At 42.7% G+C, this 23,327-nt stretch overlaps 1 protein-coding gene across 1 annotated transcript in view; it reads right to left on the reverse strand.

The window, feature by feature from the left end:
* PRDM5 (PR domain containing 5) overlaps nucleotides 1-23,327 on the reverse strand; it is a 136,339-nt gene that overhangs the window by 83,569 nt on the left and 29,443 nt on the right. The window contains exons 3-7 of the mRNA XM_004686487.1: nucleotides 11,176-11,350; nucleotides 9,100-9,274; nucleotides 7,661-7,753; nucleotides 7,214-7,335; nucleotides 3,785-3,864 (exon numbers count right to left, since the gene is read on the reverse strand). Coding sequence (XP_004686544.1) covers nucleotides 3,785-3,864; nucleotides 7,214-7,335; nucleotides 7,661-7,753; nucleotides 9,100-9,274; nucleotides 11,176-11,350 — 645 coding nt within the window. The remainder of the gene's footprint in view (nucleotides 1-3,784; nucleotides 3,865-7,213; nucleotides 7,336-7,660; nucleotides 7,754-9,099; nucleotides 9,275-11,175; nucleotides 11,351-23,327) is intronic.

Consider the following 23,327-nt stretch of genomic DNA (forward strand, 5'->3'; position numbering starts at 1 on the left):
TTTTTTTTTTTTTTTTTTTTTTTTTTTTTACCAGTGGGGTGCTCTGGCTCCATGTGGCTGGGCACCGACTCTTCAGGAGGGCTACAGACCAGGGTGGCTGGGGGCAATAGCTTAGAACAGTGCAGTTTGCTGCACCCATTGGTTCTTTTCCAAGGCTCGTTATAGAACTGGGGTCCAGCTGGTCTACCCAAATACCTGCCATATCTACTGAGCAGATACCATCACCTACATCGTGTAGTCACGGCAGCAATGCTCACTGTATCTTCACCAGGGCATTCCATCAAGGAGCTACTGTTTTGCTTATCCAGAAGCAGCAACTACTCTTTTTTTTCTTTTGAGACAAGCAGAGACTGAGTCACTGAGTCAAGGCTCAGCTCTAATGTCACTTCTCTTGCATTTTCCACCTGGTTCCCAGCTGAGCACGTGAAGCTTGCCCACACTAGCAAGCACCAAGAATCTGACTCATTTCTGACGCCATCTCAGACAGAGTCAGATTTCACAGGCAAAGGGCTTGGTCTCCCAAGACTACCGGCCACCTCTGATGCTGGCCATGAGCTTACCTGTGCCTTTGACTGATAGGACATAAATTAGAGGTTCACTCTCTGGCTCAGTCAGTTTGCTACAGCAGCTCAAAGACTCAGCAAACCTGTGTCCTCACTCGATCACCAAGTGATTGCTCAGGATCAAGCTAAGGAACAGGCCGGTGGGGGAGGGGCATGGGCCGAAGAGCAGGACAAGGCGCAGAAGTGACTGCTGTCCCCAGCCTGCGAAGTCCTGCAGAAGACGGTACTCGGAGGTATTCACTGATTCCTTCTGAAGCACAGAAGGTTCTGAAAACTTCAACTGTACTTTTGTCTCTTTGTGGCTTTGATTTGCACTTCCTTGACCCTTGCTTATGGAGACCATCCTTTCATGAGTCCATTTCATCTGTGGGATAAAACATCTACTCAGGTCCAGTTATTTTTTGGATTACTGAGTTGTAGGGGTTCTTGAATTAACTGCTTGTCTGCTGTGATGTTCAGCATCTTCTCCCCTTCAGTCGGCTGGATGATTCCTGTTCTGTGCAGGAGCTTCTGAGCCTGGTGAACTCACGTGTCTACTTTGCCTGCTGGAGGCAAATCCACAAACATCTGCACATTGTGAAGATCAAGCTCAAGGTCTTAGCAACGGTTCTTCCAGGAGTTTTGTGGTGCCAGGACTATTTATTGCAGAGACTATCCTTCCTCATTGTATATTCTTGGCAACTTTGGCAACTTTGTCACTAGTGACGGTGTGGCTTTATTCCTGTGCTATGAATTCACCCATGTTTCTAATATTATAAAACTGATCTTCCAAAGTTATAAGATAGAAGTGCTTTCATATGCAATAAATGTACTGTGTTGAAAATTCAAACCTATGCTCATTTCAAAGCTCGTAAAGAGACAATGCCAAGTATTATTCTTCATGCTGAATGCTAATTCAATTGTCTTGTCAAATGTACAGCTTACCGAATTGACGTGGAGAATAATTTCTAATTTGAAGCCCTAAACTTAAGATCATAATATATCTTATCATAATATAGGGCCATTATATGGTAATGTAGATATGCTAGATTAGACTATAATGTAATTAGGCCTATTCATAAAGCACCATCTACTGGCCAGGTGAAATACTGCAACCAAACTCCATTAGCCATTCCACACCCAACTCTAACAGCGTCAAAAGTGGAATCAGTGAAGGCTGCCCAGAGATTCAGAAAGGCTGTAAGTTAGAGGAGCAAAACTATAATGGAGTTCTGGGCTGCCATCCCCAAGTACGTCCTTGGCAATAGGATTATTTCACGGATGAGACTCCCAAGGCTAAGAGGACCGTGTTCCTTCTTAAGAGTCATTTGCAGGTGTAAGGGACAATTTATCTTTTTAAGGGTCTCTCTCACTATTTGGGGAAAGCCTCATCTCCTTAACTCTTAAGTAAAAAGACAACTACATCTACATACAGATGATACCTTTGTTACTCTGCCTTTCCTGCTCACCCTGTAACTGACTGTCCCTTCCCCATCCCATCGTCCCTCCACCCCCCACCCCATTCATCTTTATCTTTCTGAAAATGAGGACTGAGGCCATGTGGCTGAGAGACTCAGTCTCTCTTGGTCTCTCGTTATGTGAAAACATTCCACTTGGTAAAATCTTAAATCTGATCAAATACCTCAAATTGCAACCTGAGACTTAGATCAAGAAAACCAGAATTCTGAACGAAGTTATTTGGAAAAAGTCTAGCCTACTGAAGTCTTTTTTTCTTTCTTTCTTGTCTCAGTCTAAGGTCCTGATTCAGAAACCGTAAAGGTCAGAGGAAGGTGAAAAGAGGAGTTTCCACGCTCACCAATACAGCACGTATGTTATTAAAATGGGGAGGACACAAGATAACACTGGTGTGGCCCCTATACAAGAATTATATGCAAATTCTTGAGGTGTTTTATATATAACAATTTCAGAGAAAACTGATCAGTTCAATATCACATTTTGTAACAAGAAAACAAAAGCCTGATGTGATAGCGAAGGCTGATGAGAAAGACACACCTATCCTGACTCTCCAAGCAGTATCTGCCCTGCCCCCTAACTTCTCCCTGCAATCAAATAACGATCTCATGTGCTGTAGGTTAAATCCCCAGCATACAGCTGCACCACTGGACTGAACATCTCATGAGTTTCTTTGGAATACATGTACAAATCACAAGGCAAAGCTCATTTCACAATCTACAACACAAGTGTCATCACTGTATCATCTCCAAATCTCTAGCGAAAATATCACATGTATCTCAATATTCTAAAATAATGCAGAAAGTAAAGAAATTTCAATCTTGTCAAAGTAAGAAAAAGAAATTTTTGCCATGAGGAACAAAAAAATCTAAATTCCATTTTAATCAAAATGTCTTTTACCTTGTTGTGAAAGTTGTTAGGGTTAATAACTGTTTCGGACTGGTCTTTCAGATGAAGAATGACATCCATTTTGTAATTACTATAAAATGCATATAATGTATTTTCTTCCAACATGCTCATTTGCTTCTGCTAACAGTCGGACCTATACATTAACTCTTTAACTTTAACTCTTTAACTCTTCAAAATAATGGAGTCTGGTTTTTCAAACTTCAATACTATTTGCCCATTTTAGTAACTGGACCCCTGAGTACAGCACAATATTAGCAGACACATGTAGATTCCTCCAATACATACTATTTCCTGAACAAACAGCAATGGATAAGCTACCCACCGAGGTGAGGTGATGCAGGGCTTTGCCCAGGGCAAACAGTTTGAATTCTGTACACAAGCAACAACCCCACATGTATTCTGCAAGAATTGACATTCTGCTCATCAGTCTTGTATTTCTTTTACCAATTAAATTAATGACAAAGCTCTGTCTGTGATATTAAAAAAATCAACTAGTGACCCTCCCTGGTGGTGCAGCGGGTTAAAGCACAGCACTAAGAAGCTAAAGCCACTTCCGCATGAGTTCGATTCCCACCTGCCCCGGAGGTGACCACATGGTGCGGCAGACCTCTCCTGACCCGCCCACTGCTCCCCTCAGAAGTGTACTTCGTCGATCTGCCTGTTCTGCTCCCCACTCTGTCCCTGGTGAATTCTCTCACCCTCTGCATCTCTGGCCTGTACCCCAGTTCTGTATGAATAAATAAGTAAATCTTTAAAAAAAAAAAAGAAGAAGAAAAATCAACTAGAAATGGAGACATCAGACACACCAGATGACTGGGTGATCTTGTACCTTAATCAGCGTTACTTGTTACCTTACTGACCTTTCTATGCTCCTGCAGGCTTGATGCTGAAGAACACTTTTTACTGCACACTGAACACATGAGCTTTCTCTTAGGATCTCCTAAAAGAGAACCGGTATTAAAAGGAGCGTCAGATATGGTGTTTCTTTGTGACATACACGTTCCAAATGGGTATTCTGCTTTTACCATTTAGAAAGTTAAAATTCGCAGGGGTTTGGATCTATTCATTAAATGCAGGTAAAGAGTAAGTTTTATTTCTTCTTACATTTGAGGTATCTTCAATGTGGCATACCGCTTTATCCACATATAAAATACTTTCACTTTTCCTCATTCTAATTTAGTATTAAAACAGTTTTATGGATAAACTGAACAAAAACTGAAAGCATTCAAATGTTTTGATAAAGCAAAAAAAAAAAAGGATTCACTAATCCATAGGTTGGTGTTATTACTTCCTTCCATTTTTAACCAAATGTGACTTGATCAGCTGGGATTTCAAAGTGTATTCTCTCCATCACTAGACACTTACAAAAGAGTAAACCAGTACATTAGATTAATATTCATACAACTCAAATAAAAGCCCAATTTTGTCTTCTTAATGTGGTTGTTAGATTTGTAGCAGCTCATTACATATTTGACTTTTCACAGTGGTTATAGAACATACACAATAATAACATTTACAAGTGTGATCTAGGAACAGTATCATCAGTTCAAGCACACATAATCGCCAATGAGGAAACAAATATACAAACAAAAAGAAGCAAATAGTATAATGCACTCCATGGCCTGTCCCCAAGACCACAATATACACCCACGCCTGCCCCCACTCTCCACCCATCCCCCACCCTCCACCCATCCAATCGCCCACCTCTGAAGCACATCCCAACTAAGAAACAGCTTAACAAAATGGATTTTACACTAGGACTGTGTTGAGGAACTTTCAGACAGAGCAAAAGTTTAAACTGTACTTAAAATTGTTATTTCACAAAATGCAATATTTCTAGCATATTAAATACAGTCATGAAAATGTCTCTTGGGTGTGACAGGTAATATGGCCAATAACAGTAAAACTGTCCCAAGCAAAATGAGTGTGTGGCACATATATGAGGGGTCCCTGAGAAACAACAGCCCTCTTCTCAAGCACTCGCTAGCTGGGTTTCCTTCCTTCACACCTGCTCCTTTCCTGCCCCATCTTTTCCCTCATACCAGCTGCTCACGGCAGCCAGACTCACTCCTGCCACATGGAAGTCAGGAAACGTAAAGAAGAGGGCTGAGGTCCTCAGAAAAATATGGGCACAGTCCAGGACTGTTTGTCTGAGAATGGAGATTCAAGTCCTCTCCTGAAAGCGTCCAGTCTAACAGAATCCACGGACTGTATGCAAGAGAGGAGGAGCGATTGGAGTGGTCAGGGAGGTCAGCTGAGGGCCTCTGTTTGCGCTTGGTCACGGAGCTACCTACCAGCTTCCCCCGGTTCAAGGGTAACAGTATCTACCACACCACAGCAGACTGGGCACTATTCTAGTTTTCCTATACGAAGGGACGTCTGCCTGGTCATCTCCGGGTGTTGCATGAGAAACTGATACAACTGTTCCAAAAACCCAGTCATGAAAGAACTGAGAGTCTAGCAGCACGTGGATGCAAAGGATTGCAGGAGCTGGTCTGAGAACCCACAACCACATGTGACAGCTTCAGGCAACCCGAGGTGCACATTTCAAAAATGCAGCTTCTCCCTTCTCAAAATTTCAATCTGCACCACCTGACAAGAAGCCCTCGTCATTGTCATCATCGTCACGGTTGCAGGAAGCACCTTCCCTGGCATGCCTCTGCCTCTCGAGGGGTGACTGTCCACAACCACATCTCAACACTGTTGTGCCTGCTGGCCTGAATAGGACATAGTCTTCTCCCACATATCTGTGCAGCTCAGAGGGGAAAAGGGAGAAGCAAGAGACAGACTGAACGAGAGGCAGATTGTTTACCAATAGACAAAGGTAAAAGATACAGTCATTGGCTGCAAGAAAATCGGTTTCACCTACGGCAGGATCCACAGCACAGAAAAATAAAGACCTTCCCTTTAGAAATGAGGTCCTACAAAATCACTCTGAGTTTCCAGAATCAGTATTATAATGTCCACAGTCAATTACAAGAAGCCTCAAAGAAAGGATGCTCCTGGCTTGAACACCACATGCCCACCAGCAACGAGAAGACGAGATTCCATGTGCATCTGGTTTTTTACTTAGTTCAGCAAAGTTAACTTTAAAACTGACATGAAAGATTTGTTATAATCCATTGCAGACAAAGAGGGAGAAAATTAAGTACAGCATTTTCAGCATAACAGCTTTGGGGGGGAACGGGTGAAGATGATGAAGTCAGATCTCTCAAAAATTGAAGCTGGCTTTTTACTAACAATATAGCATTTTTTCTCAAATGCTACATATATGCTTCCCAAGGGATAAAGAAGGTTATAGAACCAGCAGGGTGCTGGAGACAGCCGGTCCTGAAGCTGCCCTTCTCAGGCCACACTTCCCCCACCCGGAGCTTTCACAGACATCCTGCCCATGACGTATAGAGTCCAGACTGGAGCAGCAGGCCCTGCCTCTCAGCCTCTAACTTTACCATTCAAGGAGACATTCGGACAATGAGCAAACACAGGATACAAAAGCTGAGGAGAATTAGCCTTTTCTCCTCTGCAGCGTAAGAATAAACAAACAGGAGGAAAGAACTCCACTTTGCACATGTCCAGAGACATTTCCACCAACTCCCACAAGGACCAACATCAACATATGAGGGAAAAACCGCACAAAGATCGGGAGTTCCAGGAACGGCAGCCTTCCTCAAGGAACAAGACGCCAGCGTCAACTCTGACAACACAACCATCTGTTCGATTCAGTGCGATTGCTTCAAGCCCTGAAGCCTCAACACATTTGCCATGTGTTCTGCAGATGAAATCCAAGAGACAAGTCAAGTGGTTCTTCTCTTGTTTAGCTAGTCATTAGAAGGAGTTCAAACCGTATCTGCTTTATGAAGCCAAACATATTCCACCCCACAGAAATGCCGTCTGTTCTTTTCCCTAAGAGGGAAAAGAGACACATTTTAAAAATGGAACTCCAATGTAAAAAATACAAAGGCAGAAAGATATCCTCAAATAATGTGCAGATCTACCTACCCAGATATACTCAAATAATTACTGGAGAAATCCTAACTCTCTAGCCCACCAACCACCTAGCACAAATCGATTCTAGTTGAGATTTCCCATTCTGATGACTGCAGACGTGGAAAAAAGGCAAAAGCCTTTTTTTTTTTTCTTGAAAAAAGAAAAGTGCTCAGGTCAAGACAAAGGGCCAAGGCCCCAGCTCCAGACCTGTGTCAGTACAATGGGAATATCAGCCCTCTCCTTGAGAGCAAGAATTGCAGCCAGATCATGGAGCCTGTAATGACCCGTCAATGACTTCTCACCTGCATGGACGTTTTCCTGGTGTCGTCTCAGGGCATCCTTGCTCTTCAGCCTCTTCCCACAGCTGTCAGCCTTGCACACAAACCTGGCATCTCCCCGGCACGTCTCCTGATGCAGCTCAAAACTGCAAGACATCAGGGAAGAGGACAGGGAAAAGACACGGTGAAGACCACCTACAAACTAGCATCACGCGAGCTTCTGAGGGACGTGCTCCCTAGCAGAGGTCAGGATCACTGCATGCATTTCCTTGGTAGACCAGAAGGGAAGCGCTTAAGTTCCGTGGGACATGTTCCCTGGCAGAGGTCAGAGTCACTGCATGCATTTCCCTGGTAGATCAGAAGGGAAGCACTTAAGTTCTAGAGCTGGGGGCTACTCAATCTCTAAGAAGCATGAAAACACATGCAAAATGACCCGCGCTTATGTGACATCGGATAACTGAGACACAAAACCTTGAGGCTGCACTGAAGGAAGAAGTGCAAACAGAACACTGAAAACTCCGTGAGGTATCCTTCCCTCGGCTTTTTGCTGTACACTGAAGAACACTGGAGGAAAAATAGAGAAAACAAAAAACTGGAGGTCTAAAACAAAAAAAAAAAAATTATAAAACTATCTCTACTTTGATTAAAAGTCATCCTATCTTTTTTGCCCTTTTAAATTTTCAGTAGCACCCAATTTAACTATATGAACTAGCTCAGATGTATCTTATATATAAAATAAACAATATTACATAAAAGCTGGCCTGAAAACAGCTTTAAAGACCACTCATGAGAAGTTATATAGCCCCTTCTTGTTTTTCAAAAGCCTATAATATAGAATTCCCAATTGGGGCCCTCCCTGGTGGTACAGCGGATTAGAGAACAGCACTAAAAAGCTAAAGCCACTTCAGCATGAGTTCGATCCCCGCCTCCCTGGGAGATGATCCACATGGCGTAGCAGACTTCTCCTGACCCGCCTGCTGCTCCCCTCAGCAATGTACTTCATCAGTCGGCCTGTTCTGCTCCCTACTCTCTCTGGTGAATCTCTCACCGTTCTGAGCCTCTGGCCTGTACCCCAGTTCTAAGTATGCATAAATAAATAAATCTTTAAAAAAAATTCCCAAATGTGTAATCTTTCCTACTATAAGAGGTGTGAGGAGATATTCATTGTTCATCTCAAATTTCATACACAAAGGTAGATGCATAATATGTAGATGTTCTAAAATTTAGCCTGTTTCAGATTTTGACTTTAATGAATAAAGAAATAAAGCCTTAAACCTATGTTAATTGTTGCTTATATGCAAGGTTATATTCTGTTAAAGGTGAAAGTATATAAAAATATATATCTACTTTCTCACTTCTAAGATGTATTCTACTGTAAAATACATAAGCGAAAGGGCAATTTTACATGCTGTTGAATCAATTAAACTAACAAATGTGCACAGCAATGAGTGGGATCCTTTAATTCATCTTATATCTTAAAGCTATTCACCTTCAGATTATTTCTCTAAAGTGTCTGTGAAATAAACATTCAAATAGGTGAGATGCTATTTAATGGCAAGGTTTTAAATATGGTTTTTAGCATAAATAATCGGTACCAGCTATACTTCATAATTAGAATGTTTCAAAAAAAAAAGTCAACACACTAATAAAAGGTGAGTAATCAGAATGGCAATGATTATGTGGAATGCATCATCTCTCCTTTATCTCCATCACACACACAACACACACCCAGATATACACACCCCCAAATACACACATACCAAATACACACACACACACACCCAAATACAAACACACTCCCCCAAATACAAACACACCCACCATAACAAACAGCTTAAAAGCTGTATGACAAACCAGATGGAATCATTTTAACAAAGTATTAGCTTACAAGGTGTTCTTTTTGTACGTACTGTCTCTGCAAAGCCTGCTTTACTGGGAATTTCTTCCCACAGCTCTTGCACTTAAATTCTTTCTCCTCTGTGGGTTTCTGGTGCAGTGTCTGAAGATGCTCAGAAAGAATTTCCTCACTGGTAAAACTCGACTCACACTGAGGACAGGTGTAGTCTTCTCTGCAGCCAAAACAATCTGTACATGCATAAGGAAACAGTTTTAAGATGAAAATTTAGATACAAGGACTCAGTTTTGCCCGTGTTTCAAGATCAATTGATAACTGAGTTTGATGGTATCAAATCAGTAATCCTGAACCTCTCTGAATAGTAGTAGAGCTGTCCATGTTGTTGGTGAGAAATACAGTATTGTTGAAGTCATTTCACTTGTTTCACCAAATTAATATGAAAGGAAATCTACTTTGAATTGACCTCAAAAGGTAACTTATCACATCAAAGAGTTATGACAAATGTTCAACTGGAAATTAAAAGTTGCCTGTGAAAGGGTCATCTGGAGTTCACTTTTAGCCCCACAGAGAAATCCCAGTAAGGTGAGCTACATGGAATTAGCACAGAAAATCTCACATATGCAACACAGAAAAAGTCATCAGAATAGCCTCTACAGTAGACACAGCGAGGTTCCTCAGACAGGACTCCACCCCAATTTGACAAAATGTGCTATTTCAATTATGTGTGTTTTTTGATTATCAAGTAAGACTTAGAAAATGTGAAGTTTAATCACCTATTCCCAGGTCTGACTTGTCTGTAGTGAATTCATTTTTTATGCAAAAAGAAAAGAGAAATAGCTATATTTATTATTGTATTATTGTATATATATTATTTTCGTTTGCTGCTCTTTTTCCCAGTTGACCTTTTACCAAATCAAATGTATTTTTAAAAAAATTAAAGTACTATAACTTATGTGCCCAAAATATCCCATTAGATATCTAGGTGACTCTGGTTTCTTTTGTCGGTCATTTCAGGTTATTTGACTTATTTACTGTTAGAAAGAAAACTCAGGATTCAAAAACTTAAAGTCAGCAAAGTAATTGAGTGACATCTTTTTCAAAACACTTGTTAAGTTCCTGATGATGCTGTTTTTAAAAAAATTGGATTTTTTTTTTCTTAAACTAATGAAAAACCAAGGTGGTAGCAGATAAACAGTGAGAGAGACTCAGCAACATCGTGTCCTGGGGGTAGTGGAGGAGAAAAAAAAAAAAATAGAAAAATACAAAAAATTTTAAAAAAATTAAAAACCCTGTTTCTAAAATCTGACATTCCAAAAGGCAGAATGCTTATTTAAAAAACACAACAGCCAGCCTGTCCTCATGTTCTTAAATAATACAACTAAAAATCAACAAAAGCGTAAGCCAAAAATGCTAAAAACACACTTATTCAGGGGCACACAGACAGACGGGAAAACACAAGGCGTGACTTCAACAGCTAGTCGGAGCAGACGTTGTCCTGAGGGTCTCTACCAAGCAATGGCTAAGCACTCAACGGTAATGACACTACAAACTGAGTACCTGTCCCATCAGGCAGGTTTCCCTTGAACGCCATCAGGATTCTAACATGAGAAACAGGACACAGTAAGAACAGGTTATTCCCCAGCAGCTGACCAGTAAGTGTTATCTACCTCCTGGGATAGAGGATTAGCTGAAGGTCATCACACTTTTGGGGGACCCCCGCGAAGATGACCTAGCCATGCTGCAGGCCCCAGCAGTTCCAATTCTCAAGGGACCTCCAGAGGAGGAAGGCCCAGGAACAATCACACAGAAGGCAGCACAGCCTTTTCTTCCTGCCTCTCACCACATGCCCATGAGAAAGTCAAGTCAGAGAGGCAGTGATGTGCCCTAGAACCAGGTTGACTAGTGAAAGGGCCAGGGCCAGATGCCAAAACTCCTGCCAGCCAGCGACCTTGCTGCATCAAAGAGCCTTTACAGCCAGGAGCCACCTCTGACCTTCACTGACCTCCAGGAGCAAGGCCATCTGCTGGAAGGGCAGGACCATCGTACTAGAATGCAACTGAAATTCAATCCCTGTCCAGACAGTATCACCCTGTAACCGTCATTCTCCCAAATCACCTGAGAGGGCCAATACCTTTTCTACCAGCTGTGCAGTGTCCTTTAGAAGGTCTCACTTCGCCTTCTTGGATCACGGTCATGATTTGCTGCTCTTCTTCCTCGGTCTCCATGTCACTGTCCAGGTAACCAATCAGAAGCTCTGTGTCTGTTTCTATATCTTCAATCGCCAAATAGAAAATGTTTTCTCCTTCCTGAGAAAAAATGTTTGGAATAAAAACGGCTGCTGTTGGTCAAATGCATCTCAGTAATTCCTGCAAAACACGGAGTCAAATATGTGTTTCTGACAGCAATTAGGAATTCACCCTCAGTACCATTGTTTTTACTCCAGGTCTACAGCTCATCTGGACACCAGAAAGAGAAGCTAATAATATTCAGTTTCCTACAAAATAGAACGCAAATGCACACTTTACAGTGACAGTGACTTTTAAGGGTCATCATTTAAATGTCAAAAATGAATATTGCAGAATTCACTGGCAGGATGTTGCTAACACCTTGTAAAGGCCTGTCAACGTACAGCAAGTTCCAGTAATATGACATCATTTGCACACTCACAGAGTGCAATGGGATATTAATGACTTCATTATGATGAATGATTCACTATGACTCACGTGAAATGCAAAACAATGAAAACAATGTCACTTTACAACACACACCTCAGGAGCCACAAACCAACCATGCAAGAATTTCCACAGAGCTGAACCAGAAATCGAATTTTTGAGTTACAGCACAAGGCACCTAGGAGTTCCAAAGTACTGAGGGCATGTCAGGGCCACTAAATGGCCAGGGAACAGACAGGTCCCCCATCAACACGCCAACATTTTTCAAGGAAATTCTGGAAGACAAATCAGAAAGCGCACAAATGACTGATAACAAACGCAGAGCCGCAAGCCAGAACAGACGCAGAAGGGCAGGTCCTGCGAAGAGCCTGCTTCCCAAGGAAACCCCACAGAGACTTCACAGTAGGAATCCAGATGCACAAAAGCCCCTTTGGGCCTGAGGCCAATCACCAGGGAAGCCAGACCCGGGTCCAGCTGCCCCCAGGAGCAACACCAGCAATGCTGTCTTTTACGGAGTTTGTTCTAAGAGGACTCCCAGCGAGCTGCCTGGAGTCAAAGGAAGCAAAGCGTAGCCTGAATTTATTGGACCTTTGCGGTAGGCCAGGAGAGGAAAGGAAAAGGACAATGACCTCCACCAAGAGTCGAATTCAATCAAGTTCAAAAGGCAGAACAAAGCCTGTTCTCCCCGGGGAATATCACAGCACTATGTTCAGGAGGAGGGACGGAGTGGGGGGCGAAGGGAAAGGGAAGAGAGATGTATAATGAGCGATGTGAGGGATGTATGTGTGTACACACCAGCAGGGACCCCCACCCCCGAGAAATTGGGTGGCGGGGAAAGAACCAAACTTAAAGAGTTATTTTCAGGATGGCAAAGAGGCTAGCCTCTATTTCAACCTTGTTTTCATGTAGTTTTTCTTTTAGAAAGATGACTTTGTAATTATGAAAACAGTATCTATTAGAACATTCCATGGGAGAGGAAGGATGGGTATTTTCAGCAAAAACTGTAAGAGAGGACCAAAGTAGAAAGACGAAAGCAATGAAGCAAATCCAACAGCTAGTTACAGTTCATTAAAGGAAGTTCCCCTATCATTTAGAGCATTCTTGGAAGTTTTTGAATTTCATAACTCCAGAAACATAAAAGGTGGCACCACCATTGCAAACACTGTGTTGGCTTTGATGCAGCGGTGATGTGTAGGCAACCAACCAACAAACAAAAGAGCCACAGACTCAGGGAAAGAGAGGTCTCCTCTTAAATTAACTGAGAAGCTGCACTCTGCAGGCTTTGGAAAGCACTTGCTAAGGCAGCTAGCCCAGGCCACCTCGGCTTCACCTAATGAACACCGCAGAACACGGTCATAAATCTCAGTGCTTATCTGATCAATATCCAAGGAAGTTCACTGAACGTCTTTCTAGCACATTAATCATCAATTTTGTGAGGGCCTTCATCGTCCTCAGGGCAGATAATAACTTCATTTGCAAACATGGTAGCATTAACCTCTACTGTACCCCTAAGGCACAGCCTGCCTGCTCCTAGCTCCTAGGCCCTGTGATAAAAGATCATCACATACCAGCGAGCAGGCTTCCAACATCTAAAAGCAGTGGGGTTTCTGAGACATCAGCAGGACCAGCTCACTTCTGCCCAGACACAGCCGATTCCATGGGGAAAGGGGTCAGCCCCTACCCTCAAAACTCTGCCCCCCTCAGGTGTCAGTGTGCTGGCCAACGGCTACTGATTTGGGGTCCCCACTAGCCCATCCTCAGACTTTGGGTGACAGTCTAAGCCAAGGTTACCACCTGGGCTGGTGGCCAACCAGCTCCAGTTCATCTGCTAGAGAGGCTCAGAGAATCTGTCTACTTACCAGACGACCAAGTTACCAAGGACAGGAGTCGGCCAGACAGAGAGAAGCATAGAGCCAAGGGAAGAGGAAAGGCATGGAATTGCACACCTCTCCAGAAGAGGGCTCTCCCCAAACCACCATGCAGACCCCAGTCTTGCAGCTATCTGAGCCTCACCTGATGGGGTTTTATGGAGCATCAGTTACACAGGCACAACTCATGAGCTCAATGACCACCAACATTGGACTCAGCCACGCGCTCCTCTCTCCTCCTGGAAATCAAGGGGAGGACTCGAAGTCCCGCCCTCCCTGCTCGCTGGTTTCCCTGGCAACCAGCCCCACCCTCAGGTGTTTCCCAAAAGTAATCATCACTAAGATAATAAGAGAGCACTGTGGAAATTCTCAGGCTTGGGAAGCCATGAGCCAGGGACTGTGGATGAAGACCAAATACAGATGAGCAATAAACTTTGAACATATTGACCAGCAAAGTATCTTTCTTAGAAAACACATCACAGCCAGTGTAAGGAAAGTAACGGCAGCATTATAGGCCGAAGGATGTATTTTCTGTCTGTGTGCTAGAAATGAGCAAACAGAAAACCACTGAGTTATTACCTGGAAGAATCAGACCCCATTTGTCATTACCCTCTCTCTGATCCTCTACTCTGGCTTTGGGCAACTGTTTTAATACAGAATCCTGAAATGCGCGTTTCTGGTTGTGAGGTTGCACTTATTCCCTTGAACAGTTTCTCCATAACATAATCACTCCTTGTATTTCAATTTTATGGAGATTCACCTATTTTGAGACTAACCCTGTTTACGCTACCGGACTTATGTTTATCCATCTGGTTGATGCTGGCACTTGCTGCAGGTGATTCTGCTGAACACCTTGAGCTAAAAACCTGCTCACCATCAAGGTCTCAATCAGAGCAAATACCTTTAGGCGCTGGTGGCCCTATTTCCTGACAGGGGTACAGCACAGAGTGTTGTGATGGTTCCTCATTGCCTGCATTTTACAACATCTGAATAGTTCACATTTGTTTAGTTATTTCACTTAATTTCATTGGCATGCCATTTTTGGCAAATTATTTCTCCTTTAAGATGGTTGTAACACCAAAAACCTTGAAGAGCCTAAATGTTGAACAGTATAAATTGGGGGGGGGGGATTAATTATCTACCGGATAATTAATTATCTAACCGGATTTAAAACATTTATTAAATAAACTCTTTTATCTAATATTTATAGAAATAGTGAATGTCATTTTAGAGGAAAAAAAACCTCTATATAAAAGGCTTTTCATATATGTAGACTACATAGATATTTAGTCACTACTCCAAAAGCTAAAGTTATCCATAGAGACACTAGTCACATTTGTTTCTAAGTGTGTGTGTTGGGGTGGGATTATCGGTATTTTGCATCATCTTCTGCTCGTCTATACATGAGACTATTTATGAGTCGATACATTAGAAAATTCCCTAGGTTATGTATTACGTTGTAGGAGAACAGAACAATGAACAAGCCTGGTTCCCTAACACCAGGAGGCAGTCCGCCTGGCCAGGAAGCATGAGCTCTGGGCTGCCGAGGGCTCAAAGACTTTTTATGGTTCATCAGATGTAAAACTGCACAAACAGCTTCATCTCGCAAACCACCAGTTTCCTCCTGTATCAAATGGAGGAGATCATTGTGCCTATTCATAGGCCCCTTGGAAGGATGACAGGTGGGAATGTAAAACAGCAAGTAGATGACGCTATTATTACTACCACCATCATAATGAAACTTTTGAAAGCCGGTGGTTAAACGTATTCATTCCTTTCAAAAATTTTCAAAATCTATCCCATAAATGAGGCTGTGTAGAGTAAGTGAAGATTACTCCGGCTTTAATCCGGTGGCCCCTGGGGCAGAGAGCAAAAGAGTGGCCACAAGAGGAAGAGACCGTGAGAGAATGCCACACAGCCCAGAGAGTAAGGATTCGCCTTTCAGCCTTCCGGACCGGGTCCCCACGCCCGGCCAGCCCCTGCTCGCTTTGCTGTAAATGGTGTAGCAAGATCATCGGAAGCCTGAAAACGCCACCGAGAGCTCCAGACTCTGGACCCCTCTGCGGGGATCTCGGGCAAAGGATCTCAGCCCTGTGCCTGGCTGGCCTTGCAGGTTGCTTCAACAGTGCTGTTTTTGACTAAATTTCATTTGGCCGAATCTCAGTACAATGAGATTCCACCCTACCGCCTGCCTCTGCAGAATCTGGAATGTTCTGCCAGGGATTCTACACTCTGCTCACCTCCAACTGGCTGATGTGCCCCTGGCTGGGAGACCAAGCACTCTATCAACTGTACCTAAATGCCTTGCTAGCCTGAGGGGCTTCCAAGGACATGGGGCTTGGTGCTTATACCGCAGATTCCTGAGAGAACCAAACAGCTGGTCACCCTCAATACACACGTCCAGAAGCTCATTCTAACTCCAGTCTAGACGGCACAGGCTGGTTCACCTCATCCCCAGCCAAGCTCAGGATTCTCAACATTCAGAACCAGTCACAGCTCCAAACACAGCTCCTACCAAACGGACCCCCATCATCTGAACCATTTTATCTTCTGGTCGCCAACACACTGCCAGTGAACCTGCCTGTGTTGTTCAGCACATCATACACAGTGCTGTAAAGCAATGTTACCTCAATAAAAAATTGAGGGCCCTCCCTGGTGGTGCAAAGGGTTGAAGCACAGCATTATGAAGCTATCTGCAGCCTCTGCAGCCACTGCAGCACCAGTTCGATCCCCAGCCAAGGAGCTGACCCACATGGTGCAGCAGACCTCTCCTGTCTCCCTGCTGCTCCCCTCAGCAGTGGATTTCAGTCAATCTACCTGTCCTGCTCCCCCCTATGTCTCTAGTGAATCCTATCACCTCCTGCACCTCTGGATGATACCCCAGTTCTTGTATGCATGAATAAATAAACCTTTCAAAAACAAAAGGCTTGATGAGCATGAGGATAGAGAGGAACACAAAGTCTCTGAGGCACAGAAAGGAAAGAGCTGATGGAGTCTACAGGGCAGCAGGGCTTGCTGGTAGGAGATGATTTAGCTCAGATTTGGAGGACCCCAGCAAAGGGAAAGTGTTCATGTGGGGGGAGTAAGGGGTAGGGGGATCAAACAGAAGGAAGTTACCTGCTTAATAGTTGGGTAAAAGAGAATAAGTGGCTAAGTGGTAGAAAAAGAATGGCTAGGAGGGGAAGTACCTGAGAGAAGGGTAATGAAGAGTATGTTTCTAGGTGGACGGAATGTTGACCCCCCCCATTGCTGAGAAGACAGGTGAAAGCCTGGAGCGACACCTGGGGAAGCTCAGGTGGAGAGACGCAGAAGTGCATACTGCAGGTGGAGGAAAATGCTGGAGAGGAGGAAATGAGGACACAGCACACAATCAGGATAGAGAGGAAGTCTGGCTGGGGCCATGGCAGGAGGGAGTATGCCTTGGATGGGAAGTTTTTCAAAGGAAAGGGGAGTGTGTATGTGAGGATGTAAGCATCCCTCAGAAGAGGACTAGAGATGAAAGGCCAGTTCCAGAGCAAGAATAGGGGTGACATCTCAAACGGGGAGAATGGACACAGAATGAGAGCAGCTGTAAGTCAGTGTAATGTTTGCATCAGAAGTTAAGTGATAAGTGTTTTATTTATACCACCAAAGTATATGGAAAATTGGTGTTCTTAAAACACCTCCTTAAATTTTTTTAAAAGATTTATTTTTTTTTTTAAAGATTTATTTATTCATGCACACAGAACTGAGGTACAGGCCCGAGGTGCAGGGGCGGTGAGAGGATTCACCAGAGACAGAGTGGGGAGCAGAACAGGCAGATCGACGAAGCACACTGCTGAGGGGAGCAGCGGGCGGGTCAGGAGAGGTCTGCTGGGCCATGTGGGTTACCCCCGGGGCCGGGGATTGAACTCATGCGGAAGTGGCTTTAGTTTCTCAGTGTTGTGCTTTAACCTGCTATGCCACCAGGGAGGGCCCAACACCTCCTTAAATTTTACCTATTTTCAAACAGCCTGTGGATATATATTCTCTTGTGGAAACATATTCTAAGCCACTGAACACCCAAATCAAATGTTGTCACCCAAGTCACTTCTGTAATTTCAGTCTCATAGACATCTCACTGCTTTCTCAGTGGAGCAGCTGGTCACTTCCACCCATTCCACTACTTCATCTGCAAACGGGGATTATACTACTGCTTGTAGAAATCTGGCACAATTAAATGAGATGATACTCATGCAAAAATTTGATAACTTTTATATTGCCTCAAAGTGGCACAGCCTGAAAGCTCATTTCATTGGCTTGAATAATCAGGTTTGGTTTGTTTCATTTAATTTTTACCTCCTGGTTGACACTTCACAGGTAAAATTATCATGGCGTCTCCTGTGGGTTTTAGATGATGTCATGAGAACTAAATGCACGTGCTATTCAAGAGCAGGTACAAAAAATTCCCAGGGATTAGTATATCTCTTTTGTATGGATATCAGTGTTTTCACCAAGAATTGAAGCAATGTGGAATACGAATACTGAAGGTCAGTACAAGCATGCAAATGACTGATCATAAGCTTTTTTTAGCTCAATAATGAAAAAAACAAAATACCACACCACATCCCCAACTCCAGAAATGGGCATGGAATGAAGTCACAAAAGAGAAAGTCTCAAGTGTCAAGTTGGGTGTGCACGTTATTACTTGGAGAAGGTAGGATTCACTCTCAACGAGAGAGTTTCCTGTCTGGAAACTAGCAGAACAGACAGATGTAGAAAGTGTACACAGCCACATCTCAAAGGACTCAATTAACCACAGGAAAAGAAACCAGGAAATGTGATTGCTTTAATCTCTGCCTACTGAGCAAAATTAAACAAAATGATCATTAAGTACCAACTTAAGTCATCATAGACGCATTAGTCAATTGATTACCCATTTAATTAAGTGTAATAAAAAGACATGGTTCATGGTTTTGACATAACCAAGGTAACGATATATTTAATTACTTTCAACATTTCTCTTAAACAAAGCTCCAAACAAAGGCCACATGCAAATCTTGGGATTCCTGTTATGTGGCGCCCATGCTTCGTGATGCAATAAAATATCAGACAGCAGCCTACAACCTGACAAGTTCACTCTCTCTATGCATTCCCCAGCTACCACTTTTGAATTGTGTGAATTTCTGAAAATTACTAAAGCACAAACAATGATAATTAGACTAGGTGCTGAGATAGTATTTTCCGTAAGGCTTTGTAAGCAAGGAGTTTTCTAAAATCCTCAGAATTTAAGATACCTAACTAAATACCAGGTAACTTTGCTATGTGAGTTACATTGCTTGAAAGATATGTCAGTTATAAGAGAAACTTCATACCTGTTTTTGAGTATTTCATTAATTCAATTTTGGAATACAGAGCTACACATTCTACTTTGCATTGTTCAGCAGTGGTGGAGCCTTTTATGAGAATCTATTGAAGCCCTCAATGGAGTACAATTTTCTCTGAACAGAAATTTCCCTAGAAAACTCAACTTCCACTGAAAAAGATCTAAAGTGGCTAATTCTAGAGTTTCATATTAAATGTACTGACTTCACTTTACAATTGGTTACTGGCTATTTTAATCCCAATAATTTGAAAAAGAAAACAAGACTTACCAGTGAATGGAACTCCATTTTTTTTAGATTTATTTATTTATGCATACAAGAACTAAGGTACAGGCCAGAGGTTCAGGGGTGGTGAAAGGGTTCACCAGAGACAGAGTGGGGAACAGAACACTCAGGTCTACTGAAATACACTGCTGAGGGGAGCACAGAGCGGGACAGGAGAGGTCTGCTGCGCCATGTGGGTCAGCTCCCTGACCAGGGATCAAACTCGTGCTGCAGTGGCTGCAGACAGCTTCATAGTGCTGCGCTTTAATCCTCTGTGCCACCAAGGAGGGCCTCTGGAACTCCGTTTTTGAAAGGCAAAAAAGAAAGTCAGGATCTCTCTTTGCACCAAAAAACCTGTTGCCTGGCAAGTATCTATGCTTAATTTCAGGTGCGTAGTATATATGTAGTTAAATATGTATATATATGTATATATTTTCACATGAGTATATAGTCCCTAAATTTCCACCTCTGATAAATGGGGCTTTAATGTTGTTCTCCTCAATGCATCTATAATAAATGCTACTTCATTATCACTTATAGCAACTAAGAGATTTTAAATTTCTTCTATTTTAATTCCATCTTAAATTTTAAATTTCTTCTATTTTAATTTCATCTCTTCTTAAACCTTATAATGATTCAATGCAATGTCGCTACTTCTCAAATTCTAGTTGGTGGTGATGACTTATATTAAATAGCATCAGAAAAAGCCCTGTGGCTTCACAGCAAAGACAGCCTTTTGTTGCCTTTCTGATTTACTACTCTACGACCCCATTTTTTTCGACTTAGTCCAGACTGAACTGTTGGGTTGTTAAGCAACAAGATGACCCAAATTCAGGGTTCTGATGATCTGTGGTCATATTTGTATAAAGATATCCGACAAATGATGAGGTGCTATTGGCACGACGTCTTCCAACTCAGAGCTCAAAACACACAGTGGACTGACCTGTGGGCCCCCGGGCACACACGGGCACACTCACAGTGAGCCGAGACTCGCCAGCCCGGCACCAATGGCACACCAACCACAGGCTGGAGTTCAGGTGAAAGCAGCTGCCTTCCGTCATTTCACAGGAAACAGACAAGCGCCTCCCTCACTGTCACGGTGTGACAGCTAGCTAGGGAGGCCACGTCAGGACCGTGGCCAGAGACGTGGCACAGGGACCAGATCTTCCCATAAGACACAACCCATCCTCGTGGGCACAGGAGAATAAAACAAAATGAACACCTACTCCTAGGAAGCTGAGTCTAGTCACAGAAAAGAAACACTTTCTCTAAGGGAGACTGATTAATAACTTGGAGCTCTGTTCTGAAGGCAGAGGGAATATTTCAAATTAAGGAGGATTTGTAAGCATTAAGTGCAATATAAATATAGCTCATCTTTAATTTCAATAATAAAGAACGGGACTTGTCTTCAATCGCAATAGTCTGAGAACTTCAAAAAGATCACAAAGACATGGGGTAAATAATGTAAAGGCATAGAGTTTTCATTAAAGTATGCAAATTGGGCCCTTTCTGGTGGTGCAACGGGTTAGGACGCAGCACTGCAAGCTGGCTGTATCTGCTTCAGTGAGAGCTCAATCCCGAGCCCCAAAGGTGACCCACATCACGCGGCAGACCTCTCCTGTCTTGCCCACTGCTCCCCTCAGCAGTGTACTTCATCGATCTGCAGAGTTAAGTTATTAAGTTAATACATGTAGCCATTTACTGACATAGTGATCTCACTCAGTCATCATCTTCATCAGGATTATTAAGTACTATAATGTATATAATTCAAGGTCATCACTTCATATAACTTTAGAATATTTCTGTACATATTCATGTGTCCTGTCAATAAACAACCTCAATTAAATAACAATTTCATAAGTAATAAAATTCCCCTACTCCCTATAAGAACCAGGTCAGGGTGGGTATTTAGAAACAACTGCTTATAATTTTATTTCAGTTTCAATGAAATATGAATGAAAAGTCCATGAAAGTCAAATATGTACCCTATTGTAAGAAAAGCCACCAAAACAAAACTTGCAAGTTATTTAACTGATTTTTACAATATTATTGAAGAAAATCACCTTACTATTTTGTAACAGATTTTAACAAACATGGTAGAAACTATTTGCATAGGTCTGACAAGAAGACACAGAAATAGAGAAGCAAAATGAGAAGAAACTACAATTTTGTAGGTAAGTAATCAATCTTTTGAGATAACATTTATTTTCCTGTTTGTGTGCTAGATGGTGCTATTTGAAATCTGCATCAACACTATTTGATGAAACTGTGGATCCTGGTGTTTTGATCACAATGAAGAAGGTCCTATGTGTGTTTTAAAAACAACTAAGTTGCAGGGCCTCCCTGGTGGCGCAGCGGGTTAAAGCCCTGAGAAGCTAAAGCCACTTCCGCATGAGTTCGATTCCCGCCTGACCCAGAGGTGACCACATGGCGTGGCAGACCTCTCCTGACTCGCCCGTTGCTCCCGTCAGCAGTGTACTTCATCGATCTGCCTGTTCTGCTCCCAACTCTGTCTCTGGTGAAGCCTCTTGCCGCCCCTGAGCCTCTGGCCTGTACCCCAGTTCTGTATGTACAAATAAAAAAAATAAATAAAAAAGAAAGAAAGAATTCTTTAGGGCCCTCCCTGGTGGCGCAGCGGGTTAAAGCACAGCACTGAGAATCTAAAGCCGCTTCCGCATTAGTTCGATTCCCGCCTGCCCCGGAGGTGACCACATGGCGTGGCAGACCTCTCCTGACCCCCTCCCCCTCTGCTCCCCTCAGCAGTGTACTTCCTCGATCTGCCTGTTCTGCTCCCCACTCTGTCTCTGGTGAAGCCTCTCACCGCCCCTGAGCCTCTGGCCTGTACCCCAGTACTGTATGCACAAATAAATAAATCTTTAAAAAAAAAAAAAAGAATTCTTTTGGTTCACTTTAAGTCACATCTTTCACATTTAGAATTTTCTGGTTTTGTTGAAAATATTTTTCAGAAGTCTGAAAAATACAATCCAACTGATTATCCAAAAATGTATGCATGTGGGAAGACTATTTGCTTATAAGATCCTTCTTTAATAATTTGGATACTTAAATCATCATTTCCAAAGCAAATTTTCCAAAATCAAATAAATTGCAAAACTAGAAATATAATCGAGTCTCCACAAAGAAGTTCCAACCCTCTGCCAAAGCAGACCTCAAATTCGTAATCCCTTGTCCAAAAAAATTGGACCAAGTATTGACGTTTTCCACCAAGCTAGCCACATAACCACAAATGTTTCTCATTTACTCCACTCCTGGGACATACAGCTCAAATAAAAAATTTCCTGAATACCCCAAATTTCAGATGCAATTTGGAATGCAAGTGATTCATAATGTTATGCAGGAAACATTATGATCATCTCTTACCAACTCAATGCTTCTGGAATGCAATCCTCAGGAGGTCATCCCCACCAATCAGAAGGCTGACATTGCTGTCAGCCATGTGACCCAACCATTATGCTCTCTGCCCCAGCTCAGAGGTGATTTTGAACCCTGAGCCGTCTGCTACTCCAGCTACTGTGCAAGCAAAAAAGACATACCTCAAGGGAGCTAGCAAAGACCCATGCTGTGCTGCATGGTGAGATACCTGGTAACATTCAACACAAGAGATTCCAATGAAATTCAAGTATGAAGCTTCATGAGCCTGGAATACGTGAGTCTTAATCTATTCTCACCCTCACGTGTAAGTTAAATAATATTGAATAATTGGAAAAGTCAAGATGCTTAAGCTGAACAATATTGAGTTGTTGGAAAAGTCATGGTGTGTATTTTTTCTATGCAAAAGCATTTCTTGGCCACCCATTTCTTGGACCTCCAAAGGCACAAGAGCCATCTTGTACAATCTTATTTTCTCTCAAGGAAAGACACAGTCGATCAAGTAGAAAGGATAATGCACTTAATGGACACATGAACTGTGTATGTGTTAGTAAGTGTGGCCACTTAGAAAGAGAAGACATGAGCCATCAGAGGGACAGGAACACTGCCTGACAGTGTCCCCTGAACTCCAGGATGCATCACTAGCAAAATGCCCAGAAAAGTGAACTCTTAAACGAAAATTACCCCGGGGAGTCCGAGGCAAAACTCAAAATTACACCACTTGCTAGTTTGGGCAAATGAAGACAGCTG

Source organism: Condylura cristata, unplaced genomic scaffold (genome assembly GCF_000260355.1).
Source record: "Condylura cristata isolate star-nosed mole 26May11 unplaced genomic scaffold, ConCri1.0 scaffold00021, whole genome shotgun sequence".
Taxonomy (NCBI): Eukaryota; Metazoa; Chordata; class Mammalia; order Eulipotyphla; family Talpidae; genus Condylura; species Condylura cristata.